Source organism: Myotis nattereri (assembly GCF_964212035.1).
Source record: "Myotis nattereri genome assembly, chromosome: 1".
NCBI classification, from domain to species: domain Eukaryota; kingdom Metazoa; phylum Chordata; class Mammalia; order Chiroptera; family Vespertilionidae; genus Myotis; species Myotis nattereri.
This window is the reverse complement of record NC_138075.1, coordinates 24,328,645-24,349,604: the sequence shown is the minus strand read 5'-3', so window position 1 is coordinate 24,349,604 and position 20,960 is coordinate 24,328,645. Positions and strand designations below refer to the sequence as shown.

The 20,960-nt window shown below is 51.8% G+C and overlaps 1 protein-coding gene across 1 annotated transcript; it reads right to left on the bottom strand.

The window, feature by feature from the left end:
- Nucleotides 1-1,709: 1,709 nt before the first annotated feature.
- On the bottom strand, nt 1,710-20,595 carry MIDEAS (mitotic deacetylase associated SANT domain protein; the record flags this gene model as incomplete). The annotated part of the gene is made up of 12 exons (XM_081105397.1): nt 1,710-2,074; nt 2,420-2,616; nt 4,046-4,258; nt 5,418-5,567; nt 8,399-8,487; nt 9,141-9,216; nt 9,561-9,664; nt 9,811-9,953; nt 10,680-10,746; nt 12,630-12,975; nt 17,759-18,058; nt 19,147-20,595. The coding sequence occupies 12 exons, from the start codon at nt 20,593-20,595 to the stop codon at nt 1,912-1,914; spliced, it is 3,297 nt and encodes a 1,098-aa protein (XP_080961523.1). The 3' UTR covers nt 1,710-1,911.
- Between the last annotated feature and the right edge of the window lie 365 nt (nt 20,596-20,960).

Below are 20,960 nucleotides of genomic sequence, written 5' to 3'. Positions count from 1 at the left end.
TTTGGGGCAAAGCTGCGAAGGCACTCATATTACACAAGTGATTTAGAAGAGAGACTAAATTTGCTACCTTCCTATGTCTGGAGGGTATGCCAGATGTTTGCAATCTTGGGATACGGAGTTTGTAGAAGCTTATGGGGGAAATGAACTGGGAAGTTGGAAATCTAGGTAGTTGTCCAGGAGCCTGGGGGGAGAATTTTGTTGCTCCTGTAGCTGGGATCTTATAGAACCATATAAATGCATGAATGCTGAAAAATACCTGGTAGTGCATAGTTTAGAAACAAAACCTTTCTCCCTACCCCCAGCTACCAACACGATGTCTTTCGGCTACCTCATGAGTTAGCAGAATGCTTTTTGGCTCCTTCCTAACATGTTGGCCTGCCTTTTCCTTGCATTCACGTTGAACTTCTTTTACACAATGACAGCTGAGGGACAAGATCAGAAAAATAACTCAGCCCTCCTGTGGGACTGGCAAGTGAAGGGGCCTCCAGAATCTTCCAGTCCTTTCATTAGGGACTCCGTGCCAAATATGGCTTCTTCAAGCCAGAAACCAACCAGAATTCTGTCCTCCAGCCAATCCTCTCAGGCAATTTGCAAGCACAGCTAGAGAAGAGGTAGCAACAAGAACTGCCTTTGATCCCCTTGCTCCTGCTACTCTAGGTGTGACACCTTCCACCTTCCCACCCTCTTTCAGCAGGCACTATCGTTCCTATTGGCAAGAGCTTCCAGAGCAGTGTGTGAGGGGCAGTAGGGTCTTGGGAACAGGAGGGTGGCGCAGATGCCAAGAAGGTGCCTTGTTTTGGGATAAATGCACTTGGGCCTCTGGAAAGCAGGTGGCCCCTGGTCCCTGAGAGGATGTTAAAAAATTAAATATTAAGAATAAATAAATAGCTCCCAAATGACACAAGTCAAGGAATGAAGGCTCCTGTCCAATCTGGTTAGGAGACCTCCCCCTCCCAGGGAAGGATCCAGAAATCTCCAGCACGCAGGACTAGGGGCTGGGCTGTGGAGATCAGCGCTGGACCAGGTGGGGTGGGGTTAGGTGGCAGCTGCCAAGGCCAGGACAGAGGCAAGCAGGAAACCTGCACCAAGGAGGGGCAGGCTGGGCCTGGGCTAAGCTCCCTTAGCAGTCTCTAGGGCCCAAAGGTATTTGGCAAAAAAGGTGGGAAGCAGGAAGAGCCAAGGCTTACCTAAAGTGCCCTCAGGCCCAGCCCTGCAGCTCCCATCCTCACAGCTCCCCTTCCTCCAGCAGGCTGAGAGCCTGGGCAGGAACACGGGCCTTTCCCCAAACATTTAAGAAAACGTTCCAGCCCCAGCAGGCTGCTAGCAAGTAGCAAAGGGAGAGGCCTCTGTGAGGACAGGAGCGCTGGACCAGCTTAGGCCTGGACACGGATGGCAGGGCTGAGCTCCCTTTTTCCAGCGCTTAGGGGAGGGCCTCTGAGGTCCTCTGGCGCGGAGGAATAATGCTACAATGGGGGTGAACTTGTGCTTGGCTCTCCACGGTGACCAAGGGGAGCTGGGGGCAGAGGAAGCAGAGAGACTGCGCAGCAGCAGGGGAACCAGTGTGAGAGGCACCAGTGGCAACATGGCAACGGCTGGAGCCCCTCCCAGAGGGCAGCCCCAGCAAGCAGGGATGCTCATCGTTCCAGGCAAACATGAGGACACCTTCTGACAGACCGAATGCACAGAGAACTGGATCCTGCAGCCCTTAACACTGCTCCTGGGGCCTTTATAAATAAAAGAGCTGTTTATTTTATTGTCTTATTTGTTTTTCGGAGAAAAGTCCACGTGATCTCTCCTTGATCCCTCTGTAAGTTCCTGGGCGCCTGGGGCGCTTTGACGAGGCTGGTGCAGGGAGAGCCGGGCGCCCAGGCAGAGGGGCCAGTCCTGGGTCTCCAGGCGGAGCCTTGGGCCTCAGCTCCTCTCTCCAGCGCTTTCCGTCTGGTGGGGGGAGGCAGCGGCCTCGGCCGCAGCCGCCGCAGCCTCTTTCTCCCTCTGCCTCAGAGCTGCAGCCTTCTTCTCCTGCTCTGCGTGGCTCTTCATGTGGGCGCTGCGGCTCTTCACCTTGAAGAACACCCTGCAGCCAGGCAAGGAGGGCTCAAGTAAGAGGTCTGTCCCCACCCCCTGGGCCACCAGGCTACAGTGTGTGTGTGTGGGGGGGGGGGGGGGGGCGGTGTCCCTGACTCTTCCTGACTAGGCGAATGCCTCTAAGCCTACTCCCACCCTCCCACTAAAGCAGAGATGAGTTCCGAATTCGGTGCCATCTTCCCTCTCTGCTGAGTGACATCACAGCCCTAGAAACCCTCTGAGCCAATCAGAAGACAAGGCGAAGCTCAGGCTACCTCCTCCTCCTGCCCGCCTACCACCCACCTACCAACCACCAACACGATCCCTCCTCGGTCCCCATGGAGACACATCTTACCGGCCACATTTTTTACAAGGGAACGTGTTCTCCTGATTCTGGGTCTTATTAAATGTCTCTGTTTTCTTCTTCTTCTCTGCAAAAGGCAGTGCCCTTCGTGGCTTCCCCGGCCCCTCCCTCGGCTTCTCTGAGGCCTGGCCACCAGCAGACCCAGGGGCGTTGGGCTCATGGCTTCGGAGGATGAGGATGTCATTGGCCTGGAGAGAATCAAACAAAGAGGCGTTGAGAGATCTGTGGAAGACACGATCCCGAATTCTGGAATTTTAGGGACCAGAGGACTCCTAAAGGTCAGACACTTCCGCCCTGGCATTCTCTTGAATCCTTCCAGTGACAAGGCACTCACTGCCTTCTCAGCAACCCATTCCATCTTTGGCCAACTCTATCTTTACAAAGTTGCTGGTACAGTAATTGTGGGACAGCCCTAGCTGCCACAGAACTTCTCCATGTATCTGACGGGACTTGGTGTCTCAATGAATGACACACGTGTTCATGTTGCAGTCATGTAGTCCATTCATGACCTGATTCTGTAAGTGAGATTCAAGCCCATGTGATGCACAGGTGCTGGGGATACAGAGGTGACAGACAGGAGCCTCTCCTCGGAGAGTGCACAGTCCCGTGGAAGGGGAAGATGAGCAGGCATCTAGTTCACGACACCATGAGCCACCATGGGAAATGCCAGGCAGGTGCCAGAGAGCAGAGGACAGACACCTTGTGCTGACCTGGAGAGGGGTGCTCAGGACATGTTCTCAGGGGCTAGGGGAGCCCCAGATGGCTCTTAGAAGTCATAAGCATGTGCACCGGGTCGATGCTACAGGAAAATGTTGACAAACGTCAGCAGAACTCCCTTGAGCCTGTCCACAGAGTGTTCAACACCGAAATAAAAAAGCTCTCAGAGCAGTTCCCCCAACAGACGCTTCCCATCCCCACCCTCTCTCGGGGGACCCTCCCTGACAAGAACAGCTCTGGCTGGAGGTCTTGCTTCTTGTCCTGTGATGTGGTGGACAGAGCACTGCGCTAGGACCTGGGGTGGAACCTCAGGCAAGTCACTTAGTACCTCTGAGCCCGGTTTCCTCCCTCTGCCAAGCGAGGGTTCACACTGTATGGGGTTCTTGTGCAGAATTAATGAGATCAGGGGCAGGAAAGCACTTCGCAGAGAACATGGGTGAGGGGCCGTTATTACTACGCCAATGACCTCAGCTCAGTTCCAGACATTTTTGTCAGGGACACAGCTCTCTTAGGGGAGCCCTGCCTGAGCTACACCTCATGAATGCCTCCCCCATGTCCCACACACCTTCCGCGTTTTCATAAACCCTTGCTTGCTGCGTCTCAGAGACCAAAGCGGTAGAGTGTAACATTTAATGGCAGCCTCTGGAGTCAGGCTGCCTACTAGCTATCTGACCTTGGGCCTCAATTTCCTCATCTGTGAAATGGGAACAATGGCAGTACCTACCACATAGGGTTATGAGGATTAAATGAGTTAATAGCATCAGGCACTGAATACATTTCCTGCTCTTATGATGATGACAATCCTAGTCATGTTCCTGCTCTGCCTTCCCTCCCACCCCCTCGGGCCCAGCTCCAGCCCTTCTCCTGGCCCTGGGCTCCCCCAGTGGAGGTCACACTTACCGACTCATTGGCCTGTAGTGTCTGTGTGGCTTTGACAGCCGCTGCCCGCCGGCTTCTCTCTCGCCCCTCTTCCTGCTCCCCCTTCTCTTGGATCTCTGGCACCTCCTCCTCCCCCTCCTTCCTCGTCTCCTTTACTTCCCTCTTGGGCTCCAGCCTCTCTTCACCTGGGGACTCTCTTCTGGGAGCAGGCACCCTGGGGAACTTCTGGGAAGTCTATGAGGGACAAGAACAGGGGCAGTGACCCTAGAGCTCAGCCACAGAGCTCAGTCATGCAGCCATAGAGCACGGACTCTGACCCAGCCAGGGCTCAATGTCCCTGCGAATCCTGGCCTGGCCTCCTGTGCTGACTCCACACCCTCCCTCACCTAGTCTGCCTGGCAGAGGAGAGCGAGCTTTGAGCCCTGGGAACCTTCAGGATGAGACCGAGCACTTGAAATGCAGCCAGGGGCAGGGAGGGAGCATGCCAGGCCCTCCCCGCAGGCCACCTATCTTCCCGATGTGCTCAGGGACACATTCTTGGGCAGGGTGGTCTGGTGGAGCCAGGCAGCAACTTGAGCTCCATTCTCAACTCCGCCCCCTTCCCATCTGCAGAATGGGGACCCAACCACCCCCTCTTAGAGCAGCATGTCACCCAGTGTGGGCTTATAGCCGCAGAAATGACTTTAGGTGGATACACAGAATTAAATAACATTCTCTTTTCAAGCCTCTTTCAATCCTGATTATGTTAAGGAGAAAGTCTCCAGTTCGTGTTAATGTGTCTTTTACACTTTTCCAGACTTAAAGAGAGGTCAGGCCTCCGTTTCAGAGCCTTGGCAGATAATAGTATCTAGCTAGAATTTAATAACATTGTTTGACTTTCATACACTAATTTTTACTACAACTGTCTATGCCAAGCAGTACTTGTTTTCTATGTATGACTGTGATATACAACTTGCCTTTAGAGTAAAAATGAGTTGACTTAAAAATATGAATAGCACAAGTGGTATGTGGAAATGACAGAAATAGTAATGGTAACATATGGTAGGATGCAGAAATAGCAGAAATCAAAAAGGTGATACATGAATGGCTAAAGTTTGGGAAACAGTGTTAGAGGTGTGCTATGAGGGGACAATAAATTGACGCTGGTGCAAATACTATGGGAAATTTCCTCCAAGTTCTGTATCAACACAGGGTGTTATCACTACGTCACTGGCCAACAGAGAGGGGAACCCAAAGGCCCACAGCCAGTGCCCAGCCCAGGACATCAGCAACTTGGGGTTATCAGGGACACTGCCTTCCTCTCTCTGCCCTCCAGGGACTCCTTCCTGGAGGGCTTGCCTTGGACCCAGACCCAGCCCAGGCTCTCAGCAGCTGAGGATGGGAAGGAAATCACCTTAATATCCACTTCAACCTCTTCCTGGACTGACTTATCGTCACTCGTATCCACATCCCCGAAGGTGAGCGTCCCATTGCGGCCAATTTTCACCTGCTTCTTGTAGGTGTAGTAGAACTCCACACACTGGGCCACGGTCTTGGTCTGGATCTGGTTGGAAACGAAAATGAGGTCAGAGTTCCAGGTTCAGCTCACCTGCCTGAGGATACACCAGCCTTCCTCATGTCTCCCCTTAAACTTAGCAAACACTAAACTCAATCAATCCCCCAAATATAAGCATCTCTCTAACACCTGCTCTGACAAACCACTGACCAATCCAACTAACCCAAGCTTCAGCACTACTTTTCTAAAAAGCTAAAAAGTACACCATGGAGCCATTGGGGAGACTTGAATATGGACTGCATAGTAGGGCGTGTTATTTATCAGTTTAAGTTTCTTTGATGATAATGCCACTGTGGTTTTACAGGAGAATGTCCTGGTTTTTAGACAATATTTGGGTCGAGTGTCATGATGGTTGTAACTTACTTTTAATTATTAATGAAAACAGAGAGAGAGAACAGGTGCATGTTTAAGTTTATATAGATAGAAAGAAAGCAAAGGTGGCCAATGTTAACAACTGGCATATCTAAGTGAGGGGTACACAGGTGTTCATTATACTCTTCTTTCAATTTTCCTGTAAGTTTGAACTTTTTCAAAATAAAAAGTTAAAGGGGAAAAATGTCTGGCCCTGGCACATGTGGCTCAGGTGGTCGGAGCGTCATTCCGTACACCAAAAGGTGGCAGGTTCGATTCCCAGTCAGGGCACAGACCCAGGCTGCGGGTTTTGATCCCTGGTTGGGTCGTGTGCAGGAGATAGCCGATCAACATATCTCTCTCTCACCTCTCTCTCTCTCTCTCTCTCTCTCTCTCTCTCTCTCTCTCTCTCTCCCTCCCTCTCCCTTCTTCCTTTCTCTAAGATTTAAAAAAAAAAGGTTCTTTAAAGAAAAATGTCTGGGCACCCTCCACATTCAAAGCCAGGACAGACCTTGCAACATAGACTCTCTTCATCAGTGTGGACAAACAATTCCATTCCTCTCCAGGGGCAGTGACGGACAAGCGAGGACAGAGGAATGTCACATTATCAAGGGAGGCTAATAAGCCCTGGAAAGCCCGAAAAGGAAGCAGGATGCCCAAATCTTGTTCCTAACTCTGCCACTGAGTAGCTGTGTGGCCTTGGACAAGTCTCTTCATGTGTAAATAGTGAGTGGGGTGAGACCAGATGATCTCTAAGGGCCTCCCACGCTCTGAAGTCCTAGCCCTCCCGTTTCACAAATCTATTTGGCCACTGGATTTAGTTTCTGGGCTACTTTCCCACACACAGAAAACACAGGCTGTTTTCTCTGACTCTTCTCACTCCCCCAGGCTCACGGACTGCTCAGCCAGCTTCTGGGCAGCACTGGGTCCTATGCACAGAGCCCAAGGAGGCAGAGAGGTCCTCTGGGCCTGAGGAGAAACAGACATGCTCCATCTCCCAGGAATGGCCAAGTCACAACTTTATTAATTAGATCCCGTTTGCACGTTTACTGCCAATTCTCTCTGATCATCTGTTTGACTACTGGTCTGTTCTTTTCATTAAGGCATTAGGGGCTCCTGAAATATTGCCCAATCAGGAACCCAGCAGATGTCTGTCCTCACAACAGGGCCCTTGTAGGAGAATTCGTCAGCACTCTGTCCAGTCCCCAGAGCCATCCTTGGCACCATCTACCATCCCAAGAGGAAAGAGCACGTTCTTGTAAGCCCTTTTCCCTCCGTGGGCCACACAACTCACTCTCCCACAGCCCAGATTTTGCCAGACGGGGTTGGTGGGAAGATGCACGTCTGCAAATTAGCAAAGCACTTTAGTTCCCCAGAAGAACATAGGGAGAGGACAAGATAAACCTAGGACAGCTAGGCTCCGGCCTCCTCTACCTGGTCAGCCGAGTTACTGGAAAGAAGCCCTGGGTCTGGCAAGACGTAGGCAGAGGCCCCCACCCAGTTCAGTTACACAGTCACTCGTTGCTCTCAGTTCCCCTTATCGTAGGGTGACCTCTCCTCCCACAGACTAATTGTGGCCTTCGAGTGCTCCAGGCCCTGGGGAAGGGCTCAGCTCGGCCTGCAACCCTCCTTCTCTTCTAGCTCTCCCTTGGGTAAGCCACTATTTTAAGTTGTTGTGGGTTTTTTTGTTTTTGTTTTTGTTAATCCTCACTCGAGGATATTTTTCCATTGATTTTGAGAGAGAGTAGAAGGAAGAGGGAGAGACAGAGAGAAACATTGATGTGAGAAAGACACATCGATTGGTTGCCTCCTGCACACACCCCAACCAGAGCTGGGGAACCTGCAACCAAGGGTCGTATCTTTGACCACAACCAAACCCAGAACCCTTCAGTCCACAGGCCGACGCTCTATCCACTGAGCCAAACCGGCTAGGTTTTGTTTTTTTAAAATATATTTTTATTGATTTCAGAGAGGAAGGGTGAGCGAGGTAGAGACATCAATGATGAGAGAGAATCATTGACTGACCACCTCCTGCACACCCTCCACTGAGGATTGAGCCCACAACCCGGGCATGTGCTCTGACTGGGAATCAAATCAAGACCTCCTGGTTCATAGGTCGACACTCAACCACTCAGCCATGCCAGCCGGGCACCACTATTTCAAGTTTGATACCACTGAGTCTGATACCCATTCAGGCTTCTCTCTGGATTAAGACCCCAGGGTGTGGCCACACTATCCTAAGGTGAGGGAAGGGGGCTTAGAATCGAGGGCCGGGGGGAGTCCTTATCCCCCCCCCCACCCCCCTGCTTGTTTTGTTTACAAAATTCTCTGAGGCTACTCAGTGCATTGAATTCATTACTTTTGAAGAGGGCTTGGTAAGCGACTGCAGGCCCCCACTGGTAGGGGGACCCCAAATCTTACAGGCAGCTCCTGCCCTCACTTGCCCCTTAAACAGAGCTCCAGCTCACCAGCTTCTGCACCAGGAAGAAATCCTTCTTATAGATGGCAATGCCCTTGTTGAACAGCTTCCTCTCAGACATCTTCCACTGGTCAGAGCCTGCGGGGCAAACAGGGAGCCGGGGTAGTGAAGTGGGTAGGACTGTGAGCATCACGGGGGGCGATCCTGACCAGCTGACAAGTCAGAGCTGGCTCCACAAACTGCTTCTGCCACTTACTAGCCCCGTCACTTGCCCCTGAACCTCACTCTCCTCACTTGTGAAGCAGGAACTAATAATAGAAGCCGCCTCCCAGTTGTGCAGACTAAATGAGGTCATGCATGTGAAACCCTTGGTGCCCAGCCTGGCACAGGCGACATGGACCACTCCACAGGGATCGCTAACAGTAGCTGCTATGATGATGCCCAGTGGTCCATGTCCCTCTTAAAGCACAGGGTCCAGAACGGGACATGGCACTCCAGGGGTTGGCTAAGTTCCAGGTACCGGATGCCAGTTTGGATGGCAGTCCCCGGATCCCTGTCCCTTGCACTGTGTCCTGGGTTTCCTTGCCTGGACGAGCTCCCACCTGCCCACACCCTCCTGGGGCACAGTTAGCCCCTTGAGAGCCACCCCAGCTTTGGAGTCAGTGCTTTGGCTCTTGGCTTACCCAGCCCCCATCTCCCCCACCCAGGGCTGTGACTCAGCACTAACTGGGCCCCACTGATGGGAGACCCTTTGAGGCTCCAGGCTCTAGACCCGCCCCCACCAGGCCCACCTGTGTAGTGATAAGTTGCCAGTGGGTGGTTGTGGGGCCTCAGGGGCTTCTTCAGTAGCAGCTTACTCAGCGTTTCCTTCAAGGGGAGTGAAGAAAAGTCAGGGCCCTGGCAGGGTTTCAGTGGGCAAACCTTAGAGGGCCCCCTCAGGCAATCACAGCTGCAGAAGGCCCTCAGTGCCGCTCTGTCGGAGGCGGGGACCCAGTGACCCAGAATCAGGGACTGGGGTGGATGGCATGACCCTGTGCTGCAAAGTTTAGAACTAGGGTTTCCTTGGGCTGAGCCCCTACAACCCCCAACTTGGTTGGACCCTCCAGCCTGTTTCAGATCAGCATGTGAGCAGGCCTGGCTCCTGGGCAGCAGAGATGGATCCAGGCCAGCCTCCCTGAGGGCCCTTCCCTCCACTGGGGGCGGTGTCTCACCAGGATGTCTCCCCTGGACTCGTGCAGGCAGTGCAGGGCCAGCTCCTGGTTGGTGCCAGCTCCAGGGAAAATGCTGGAGCAGGCAGCTGTCAGCAGGTCTTCCACTGCATTGTGGGAGCGAGGGAGGGAGGGAGCACAGGGAGGGAGGAGAGGAAATCACTTTCAGGGCAGGCTGGGCTGGGCGGGGTTACGACCAGCCCACCCACCTACCCAAGACCATCTTGGCTTGCTGGCTCAAGTCCCCTCTCACCTTGCCTCTGCTTCTCCCGGCTGCTCTCTAGGTCCTCCCATGGCTGCCACACCAAGTCGGCCTTGTGGGGGTCTGCAGCTGCCAGGGCACGATCCCTCATGGAGGGGATTTCAGCTTGGAACCGGGAGCCTACATTGATCCGTCTGCAGGGGTGGAAAGGGCAGAGAGTGAGGCCTCACTTTGCTTGGGGGGGGGGGGGGGAGCAGGCGGCAGAATCTGACTTTCTCCCTGGGGGACGGGAGAAGATGCAGAGGGCAGCTGACAGGCTGAGCATGGCAAGGCCTCAGCTGGGTCTAAGGCAGCGGTTCTCAACCTGTGGGTCGCGTCCCTTTTGGGGGTCGAACGACCCTTTCACAGGGGTCGCCTAAATACATCCTGCATATCAGATATTTACATTACGATTCATAACAGTAGCAACATTACAGTTATGAAGTAGCAACGAAAATAATGTTATGGTTGGGGGTCACCACAACATGAGGAACTGTATTAAAGGGTCGCGGCATTAGGAAGGTTGAGAACCACTGGTCTAAGGCAATCTGGCTTCTGGGAGGACTCCTGGCAAACGGCACCAAGTGCTGCCAGAAAGGCAAGGCCCCGGTGCTGGGAAGGGAAGAAGGAGCTCCAGGTTTACAGGCAGGGAAGGAGTCTCTCCGACTACCCTTCTAATTCTCAGAGGCAAATGCAAACCAGACCGGCCCCTTCCTTTTCCTGCAACTTCCACACAGAAGCAGGGCGAGGAAAAGAAAGCCCAGAGAGGCCGCGCAGCCCTCTGCAGGCCCTGCAAGAGCCCTCTTCTCCTCCAAGGGCCTGAATGCCTGCACCCCACTGGCCACCCTCACACCACGGGCCAGAGGCAGGGCTGCACTTACGGCTCGATGCTCACTGGGGTGGCTTCCCCCATCACAGAGAGGACAGGTGGGGTGACTTCGGCACTATCTGGGGGACAAAAGGCAGGTTGGTAGACCGTACCCTCCTCCCTTCAGCAAAGCCCTCCCTCCCCAACCCTAGGTGGCTGCTCCAGCATTAGAACCACAGTGGTGACTCACAGAGGGTCACACCTGGAAATCAGGCATCCTGCGTCTCGGCTCCCAGCCTGCCATGGTGACAACTGACTGCAACTTTACTAAATATGTGGGTGCCTCCATTTTCCACACCCCCTGAAAGGGGCTCCGATGGTTAATAATGTGAGGAGTGAATGAAATCACGCAAAAAACCTAGCCCTGGGAGCTCCCCACACGCCAGGTTAACGCCGACATGAAACTGTGGTTGTACTAATAAGGCGGCCGAAACTTTTCTGCACCTCAGGGAGGTGGTGAAGGAGATCGCTGTTGCATAATTGTGTTCTCACTTCCTTGCTGGGTTCTCTGCCTCGGTTTCTCCTGAGCTAATCTCCTAATGCCTCACATGATCAAGAGACACTCCCTTGCTGCAAAAACAAAATTTTTGCTGACTCCTCTCTGCAACGTGAGCTAAAACCTGCACTCCTCAGCCGTCCCCTTCCACCTCGGCCGCCCACCGCCCTCCCGCCTGGGCCCTGGGTCCCAGCAGACTGATTACACGTGGGCCCTCACTTTCCCTGCACAGTCTTACCTCCATGTCTTTGTCCCACTCCTTTCCTCTGCCTAGAGTGTCTTCCCCGCCCCTTCACAGTTCAAGCTCAGCTCTAGCCCCACCCTCTCGTGAATGCTTCCCTCCCTACCCCAGGCCAGCAGCCTCTGCAGGTTTTGGAGCTTAGGGTCTGCTTCACTCACTGATCCCACACCGCAAGGAACCTCTGCTTTTCTGTCTCCCAGGCCTCCATGTCAACTCTCTAATGACCCCGCATTTTCCTTATGTGGGGAAATGGTGTCCCCCCATATCATTGGCGCCCTCAGAGGATCCGATTCGAGGCTTTACACCCAAGTTCTTGGTAAATATTCATGCATGGACAGACCTTTTCTTTGCTACTAATCTGGTCTCTACAGTGACTTCTTCCTGCACAACCCAGGCAGGGAGAGCAGCTTTGAATCTTGGCGTGGAAGTGTGAGGGCAGAAGGCCAGCCAGCCCAGGTGAGCCATTTCTCACTCACAGACACCAGGGGGCACCAGAGAGCTAAGCCATGGGTGAGGTCAGAGGCTCAGAGGTTAATCTGGTGATGGCACCGCCTCACCCCTGTGCTATGTCTGGTAGTATTTACTCCCACTGAATCCTCTCCCCACCCTAGGAGACAGCATTATCACATCCTTCTGGGAAATGGATCTTTTTGTAGAGCGGGCAACATTTTTCAACAATTCAAACCCACGCGAGCCAAAATGTCTGCTCTTGGCCAAAACGACCGAGGAGAAAGGATCTGCCACGTAATATTAAGAACAAACATGACGCATCAGGCATGAAATTACGTGCTGTGCATACGGTAATGCATCTGAACCTCACCACAACCTTCTGAGGTAGCTAAGCTATTAGGCTGAACCATAGGAAACTACTATATGTGAACCTAAAAATAGTTGAATGTTGGCAATTTCATCATCAACCAAACACTACACTGATATTCTCATCTAAACACTGAAGAAGCTGATGCCCAGGGAGTGTAAGCGACTTGCACAGGGGATGTCACAGTAAACGGTGCAACTGGGATTCGAACCCAGGCCGCTGGGCTGACACCCCTCCTCCACCCACATGTATTCTTGAACCAGGACAACTTCCTTCTCTTTCTCAGAGATGGGAGTGGAGCCCCTTTTCTCAGCATTCCAACCCAATCCCTAGCAGCCCCATAAAGTGAGTCTCATCCCTGCCCACTGCCTTCCCTCTCCACATGGCCCCCGAGGCAAGGGTTACTCACTAGACCGGAGCAGGGTGCGGTGGGCACTCTTTGGCGTGATGGGAGGAGGGGCTGGGATGCTGCTCGTTGACATGATGGCATTGAAATAGAGGCCGGAGCCTTCCCGCACGGGGCTGAGGATGGGAGGTGGTGTATAGGGGGGCAGCTCAAAGCTCCGCTCAGCGGGGTGGTCAGCCAGGCGGACAGGAGAGCGCAGGTGGCTCTGGTACGGGGTGATGTTGGAGTACACTGGAGGGGCGATGAAAGTGCCCGCCTTGGTGGGGATGATCAGGGGCTCAGGCCTCGGCCGCTGCTTTGGTTTCCGCACCGAAGGTTCCCCCTCCAACTTGACATTCATGTCTTCAGCCTGGAGAAGGAGACAGAAGCAAGACGGCTCAGCCTCCTCCGTCCGGGGACGCTGAAGTCTTGACCACTGCTTGCTGTTCTCATCTTTGAAACTTAGTCTGCCACCGCACCCATCAAGGCAAGCCTGAGACAGGTGGCAGGTCCCAGCAAACTGTTTCTGTCAAGGGCCAAACAGTCCATTTAGGCTTTGCGGACCACATGTCGTCTCTGCTTTAAATTCTTCTTCTCCCCAGTCTCCACACCCCCATTTTCAAAAATAATCCTTTAAAGATATTAAAACCATTTTTTCGTCTGAATTTGGGCCACAGCCCATAGTTCCTGCTGTAAAGTATGCTGTAGGGCAGAGGACTATAGTTAAGGGCCCAGGCCCTGGAGCTGGATTGCTTGGATTGAGATCCACCTCCCTTACCTACCACTTAAAGTAAATTACTTAACTCTCTGTGTATCATCACTTCTAACATGGGTATAATAAGTGCCTACTTAATGGGGTATCTATGAGGACTAAATGAATTAATATTGAAAATCACTGAGGACAGTATCTGGCACATAGTAATTACTCAATACATACTGGCTGCTATCACTACGTAAACTCTAGGCATTAATGGAAACCCCTCTCCCCCCCATGTGACACGACCTGAGCTGGGCATGGGGCCCATGTCTAACAAAATGAACAGGAGAGTCCTTCCTTGAAGAACTTTTATTTCCCCATTGATTTTTTTTTTTTTTTAAGAGAGAGAGTAGAAGCCAAAACCGGTTTGGCTCAGTGGATAGAGCGTCGGCCTGCGGACTGAAGGGTCCCAGGTTCGATTCTGGTCAAAGGCATGTACCTTGGTTGCAGGCACATCCCCAGTAGGAGATGTGCAGGAGGCGGCTGATAGATGTTTCTCTCTCGATGTTTCTAACTCTCTATCCCTCTCCCTTCCTCTTTGTAAAAAATCAATAAAATATATAAATAAAATAATAAAATAGTCCTTTCTTAAAAAATAAAATAAAAAAGAGAGAGAGAGAGAGTAGAAGGGGGGGTGGGACGAGGAAGGAGAGAAACATCGATGTGAGAGAGATACATCGATTGGTTGCTTCCCACACACACCCTGACCAGGGCCAGGGATCGAACCTGCAACCCAGGTACATGCCCTTGACCGGGAATCGAATGCGTGATATGCTTCAGATACAAACCAAAGTATGTATAGTTGCAACAATATGATGTTGGGGATTTGCCTCTAAATATCCAGTGGCAGGGAGAAGTGGAGGTACAAAGAAAAAAGATCGACTATATTCTGATGGCTAAATATTGGGGTCGATTATAGCATTCTCCATATTTCTGTGCAAGACTGAAAAAGTCTACTACAAAGCAAAAATAACTAAATAACTAAATTGAAACCTCCCCCCAAAACCCTGGTGTAGCGAAAGTTCTCCTGGACAGAGTTTCAGGAGATTCAAATTCCAGGGCTAGTTCTGGCATCACTTGACTGCATGACCCTAGGTACGCCTCTTGCCTTTTCTGGATCTATTTCCTCATCATTGAAATGAGTGTGTTGAGCTGTGCAGTTGCTCAGGCTCCTTCCTGCCCATCCTCAGGACAAGCTTCCCAGGCCTCCGGCTCCACCACAAAATTTTCTGCCAACCAGAGAATAAGACTCCAGAGAGCAGAGCCTGTGCTGCTCATGTTAATCTAGGAGCTCCCCTTTCTGTTACGGAGGGCAGGCATTTAGGCCAATTGTCCAGCTGAGAATAACGAAAAAAATCTGGACTCAATATAAAAACCACATTTCTGAAGGTATCAGAGACCAAATAAGTTGGCAAAGAATTAAAAAGCCAAGATCCAGGAAAAGAAGGAAAGTCAAAGAGGTGAACCAGCATTTGGAGTTGCGTTTTCCCTAGAGTGGATGCTGTGACTGGAAGAGGCAACTGAGAGGCTGAGAAACTGAGGAGAAGTTTTAAAATAAATTCAAGGAGGCAGCAGAAGGAAACTGGGAGTTGAGGGCTCGGGACTCCAAAGGGCTATCGCCTCAGAATAGAGGCGAATCAGAAGTAGACGAGTCCTCACCTGGAATAAGGCCCAGCTTCAAATCATCTCATCTCTATCACCACTTAATCTCTGGTTAAATTAAAGGAACCAGGGTAGCTGGTGCTATTCGCTACCTGTCAGATGCAAAGATAAATTCTCTCTGGAAGAGGAGAACTTCATCCAGAGCCTTCAGCTACCTCCATAAGTCTTTGTGTATCATATCTGAAATTCAACAAAAACAACCGAATATACAAGAAAGCAAGATGCGATTTAAACACAAGAAGTAACAGATAATAGAAACAGACCCATGGGGATCCCATTAATGGAGTTCTCAGAAATAAGCTTTAAGAAAACTATGCAACAAGATAGAAGGCAAAGTTGAGAATTCCAACAAAGAACTAGAAACTAAAAATTAACCAAATGGAAATTTGGTAACTGAAAAACTACTAAAATATAACTCAATGAATGGGCTTAACAACACATGAAACCCAGCTAAATAGAACTGGCAAACTGAAAGACAGGTCAGACTCAAAAAAGAAAAATATAGAAAAGTACATGACAGACAAAACTGGGGACATGGTGAAAAGCTCTTACAAATGTGTAACCAGAGTTCCAGAAGTAGGAGAGGAGAGAAAATGGGGCAGAAGAAATATTCAGGAAGCACTACAACCTCTAACCAGGAGAATCACAAAGAAAACCACATTTAGGTGTAACAGCAAAACTGCTGAAAATGAAAGACAAAAAAAAAAAAAAATCTTAGAAAACACACAAAATAAAAAGACACCTCACATTCAAAGGAGCAACAATATGGCTTCTAGTGATTTCTCAACACTGTAACTACAATGTAAGCCTGAAGACAATACAATGATATCTTTATCTTTTTTTAAATGTGTTTCTATTGACTTTAGCCTAAAAGTGGTTCTCAACCTTCCTAATGCCACGACTCTTTAATACAGTTCCTCATGTTGTGGGGACCCCCAACCATAAAATTATTTTTGTTGCTACTTTATAACTGTAATTTTGCTACTGTTATGAATCGTAATGTAAATGTCTGATATGCTATATGTGTTTTCCGATGGTCGTGACCCACAGGTTGAGAACCTCTGCTTTAGAGAGAGAGGACACGAGAGGGAGAGAGAGTGAAACATGGACATGAGAGAGAAACATGAATTGGCTGTTTCCCACACACACCCGAAACCTGGGCATGTGCCCTGACCAGCAATCAGACTGGCAACCTTTCAGTGTATAGGACAACACTCGACCAACTGAGCCACACTGGCCAGGGCTAGAATGCTTTCTTTAAATTTGCCAAAAGAAAATAACTACCAACACAGAATTTTCTACCTAGCAAAATTATTTTTCAAAAAATGAAGATGAAATAAAACATATTCAGACAATCAAAGAGTAATAAAATTCATCATTGACTGACTCACACTACAGGAAATACTAAGGATGTTCTCCAAGCAGCACCTCAATAATCTGAGATAGAAGCCTGGTGATATGAGAAAGAATAAAAGCGGAAGGATACAGAAAGGCATAAAGTAAAAAGATAGAAGAGCCCTAGCCGGTTTGGCTCAGTGGATAGAACGTCGGCCTGCGGACCGAAGGACCCCAGGTTCGATTCTGGTTAAGGGCATGTCCCTTGGTTGCAGGCTCCTCCCCAGCCCAGGCCCTGGTCAGGGCTCATGCAGGAGGCAACCAATCGATGTGTTTCTCTCACATCAATATTTCTCTCTGTCTTTCCCTCTTCTACTCTCTCTAAAAATCAATGGAAAAAGAGGATTAAAAAAAAAAAAGAAGAGATACACATCCCCCAAAAGAAAGCTAAACATCTGACAAAGTGGACTTTAAAAGGCGAAAAGATTACTGAAGATAAAAAGAAACATTTCATAGTGAAAAGTGTCTAATCCAGTTCTAAATGAATATGCAACCAACAACATCAATTAAAATGTATGAAACAGCCCATGACTCAGTGGTTGAGCATTGACCTATGAACCAGGAGGTTGAGGTTCGATTCACGTCAGGACACATGCCCAGGTTGCGGGCTCCACCCCTAGTATGGGGCTTGCAGGAGACAGCCCATCAGTGATTCTCTCTCATCATTGATGTTTCTATCTCTCTCTCCCTCTCCCTTCCTCTCTGAAATAAAAATGTTTTTTAAAAAAGAATAAAACAGCCCTAACTGGTTTGGCTCAGTGGATAGAGCGTCGGCCTGCGGACTGAAGGGTCCCAGGTTCAATTCCGGTCAAGGGCATGTACCTTGGTTGCGGGCACATCCCCAGTAGGAGATGTGCAGGAGGCAACTGATCAATGTTTCTCTCTCATCGATGTTTCTAACTCTCTATCGCTCTCCCTTCCTCTCTGTAAAAAATCAATTAAAAAGAAAAGTATAAAACAACACCATCAGAACTAAAAGAAGAAATGAACAAAACCTCAATTTTAGTAGGAGATTTCAACACGCATGTTTGCACCAACAGAAGCAGCAAACATTTACATCCCAGTGCCTAGCACAAGGCCTGACCCTATCAAAATTTGGTGACCTGAAATGGAAGACATTCACACATACTATATTTTCCCAGACAGTCCCAATTTCAAGTATAAAACTGTCTCATTGTCCCCCATAGTGCCTTTGTCCAGTTTGGTTTGGAAAACAGAAATAGTTATCACCATGGGTTGCTTGAATTGCTCCTTCAGTCACACTGTCCTTTCCCCAGAGGGCCCCAGGACCCAGGAGCACTCGGGTACTGGAGGTTTTTGAAGGGGGAGCCTCTCATACCTGAGCCGGGGCATCAGTCCCGGGGACACGGGTGGACCGCCTGCGGGTGACGATGACCGACGGCTTGTGTTCGGTAGGGTTGTGTTCAGGACCCTTCCCATCCTCGTCAACACCTCCAGCCTGGGCCGCCTCAGACGGGTCCACAGTCCGCACAGGCACAGACACTGGGATGATGAGGGGCAGCATCCCGCTGTCCTCTCGCGCTCGCTTGGCAGCTAAGGAAGGCTCAGAAAACTCCACCCCGCACTTGGTGGTTGAAGCCAACACGCTTTTCCGCTTCTCCTCAGAGCCATTGGCATCCTGGAGGAGGGGAGGGAGGGAGGGAGAACGGAGGTGAGGTTCAGAAGGCAAGTCCGACGTGCTGGTCTAGGATCCCTAGTCCCATTCGATTCAGGGATTCGAACACCTATGATGGTTCCCAATGGTCTTGGATCACCTGGCCTTTTACCCTGACCACCTTTTCTCCCACCACATTCCCAAATACCCTCTATCACCTCCTTTCTGCCAGGTTCCCCCATCCTAGCCTGTGGTAGGTCCCCGGATTGCCATCTCAGGCCACAGGTGCCTTACAGATGGACTCTGCTTGGCCTGCACAGTGAGTGAGTGGCATATAAAAAATTATCTAAATATTTAAAACATATCTCTGTAAAAGAAAGCAAGCAGAGAACTGTGGCAGGTAAGGGCGGTCTTTGTATATCTATTTTCCCAGTGGCAGCTGGCTGGAATGAAGTCAGATTCTACAGCCTTCTACAGATCAGCCTGGTCCTACAGGTTGAGACCTCAAGTAGAGGAAGGGGCCAACACTGGCTTTGGAATCAGACATTAGGCCTCTATGCTAGCTTTATGACCTTGGGAAATCCCACTTGGGATTTCTTTAGCAATAAAATGGGATAAATGACAGCATTCCTATCAAATTATTTGTGACCAAGTGTAAGGAACTCCAAGTACAATATGGATGCTCACACTCTGTTCATTCTTCTCCCCCACTGTCACTGCCTTTTCTGTTAAATCCACTTTATTGCAGTATAATTGACACAATAAAAGGCACCTATTTTTAATTACAGTTCGATGCATTTTGACAAGTAAAATCACCTGTATAATGACTACTATGTTCTTGTCTTTTAGCTGCTAACATTCAGCACACTGGATCTGGAAATGCAGGTACATGCACCTCCTGCCTGCATCCCTGCACCTGTATAAACCTCATCTCCCCTTCAGGTTATGGATGCACCGAGGGAGTTCAGAATTCCCTGAAATGTACAGGTTCCTTCATTTCCTTTAATGAAGTGAGACAAGTGCCCTTGTGGGCCTGGAGTCCCTGCTCTCCCCACACACAGCTCACCCCACACCCTCTGCCAGGTTCGGCTCCCACCCCATGCCACTCTTACCTTTGTGTTCTGCAGTGAGGCCAGCTCCACTGCCTTCTGGGCCAGGGTCAGCAAATTGGCCTCTTGGGACGCCCGGCGCCTCCTTCTCGTGCTCTGGATCACCCCACCCCGTAGCACCTGCCCACAGTCCCCTGCGCCCACTGCCCGCATGCCCTCCTCGCTGCCCATGATGGGAGCCTCTCGCTCCCGACCATTGGGCGCCAGTCTCTCCCCATCGGACAGCAACTGCGACTCCCTCAGCTCCAGCGGGAATCCCAGAGCTTCTGGATGAGGCTGTCCCAGGGGGCCGGGTGGCGGCTGCTGCGGGGGCCAGTGATGTAGAAACAGGTTGGTGGCAGGCTCCTGCCCAGGCTGGGTACCAGCCCCATCCAGGGCGGTGGAAGGCAGGACGCCCTCCTTGGAGAGGCGTCGGGAGCGGCGGGGGAAGGCGATCTGGGCCTGAGGTAGCACGGGCTGCGGGGCTGACTCCTGCAGGAGGGCCTTGCGCAGTTCGGGGTTCATATCAGGGTTGTGGGGGAAGGGGTAGGGCACCATGCCGTGGTGAGTCAGGTGGGCCTGCCCCAGTGGCCCGGCCGGCTGCAGGCCAAAGTCCTGGGGCTGCTGAGAGGGCGGCTGCTGCATGGGGTAGAAGTTCTCAAAGAGCTGCATCTGGGGCAGGGCCGCCTGCTGTTGCTGCTGCTGCTGCTTCTGGAGCGGGTAGGCGGCGACGGGGTTGGGGGGCGGTGGGCCCTGCCGGAAGACCTGCCGGTTCACCTGGTGGCCGAACGCCAGCTGGAAAGGTTGCAGGGGCAGCGTTTGGTTTGGGGGCTTTTTGGCCACATGGAACGAGTTCAAGGGCGCTTGGGGCCGCCCCACCTCCTGCTGTACCTTCTGTGGCATCATGGGCCGCACGCTGTTTCCGTAGCGGTCCAGCTGCGGGCCCCCTCCTTTCTCCCGCTTCAGTGCCTCGGGGTGGTTATAGTAGGCGGCGACCATGCCGGGATGGGGGCTCCCTTTGGGTCCACTGTAGACGGGCAGGCTGTGGCAGTTCCACGTGGAGTGGGGCGGAGGCTGGCCCGGCTGCTGCTGCCAACCACTGTCGCTGACACCCCCGCCCCCACCCCGCTCCGGGCCCCTCCCTGGAGCCATCACAGAGTTGGGCCACTTGACCGAGCCCGAGCCCATCTGCTGGGACAGCATGGCGGCGGAGGTCCGCTCAGGCCCATACACCACGGAGTTCAGCAGGGCCAGGCTGTTGGAGAGCTCCACCGGCTGGGAGGCAGGGGCAGCCCCTGTGGGACCCTCGTGCCCGAAGTAAGGCTCCTCCTTCACTCGGGTGGACTGTGGAGGGGCCGGGGGCTGTGGTGGGGCCTGCAGGGGTGGGGGCTGCTCCTTGGCAGCTGCTTCCTGGTCCACAAAGAGGCAACGCTTCCGCTTGTTCTGACCCCTGGGCTGGGCCTGGAGGTTCATGGTGTGGCCAACTGGGCCGGCCCGGGGGGAGGGGGGGGGATGAGACCTAACTTCACCAGTTGCCCATCCCCTAGGGGAAGGTCCTGCTGGGAGCCCCCTGGTCCGGGAGCCGTGGGAGCTGAACAGGGGCAGGAAAAGTGCTGGGTGATGTGGTCAGGCACAGGGAGAAAGGCCTGTGGGCGGTTCCTCTCTCTTCACGAGACACTCGTGAGCTTGTCTACGCTTCCCAGTTCATGACGCTCCGCGGGGTCCTGGAGCCTGCAGACAGAAGCATAGCAACAGTGTCAGCCACAGCCTCCCACGATGCCCCAGACGTCAGCACAAGGACGACGGAGGGCCCTCTAAGGCCCTGCTGCATGTGGTGT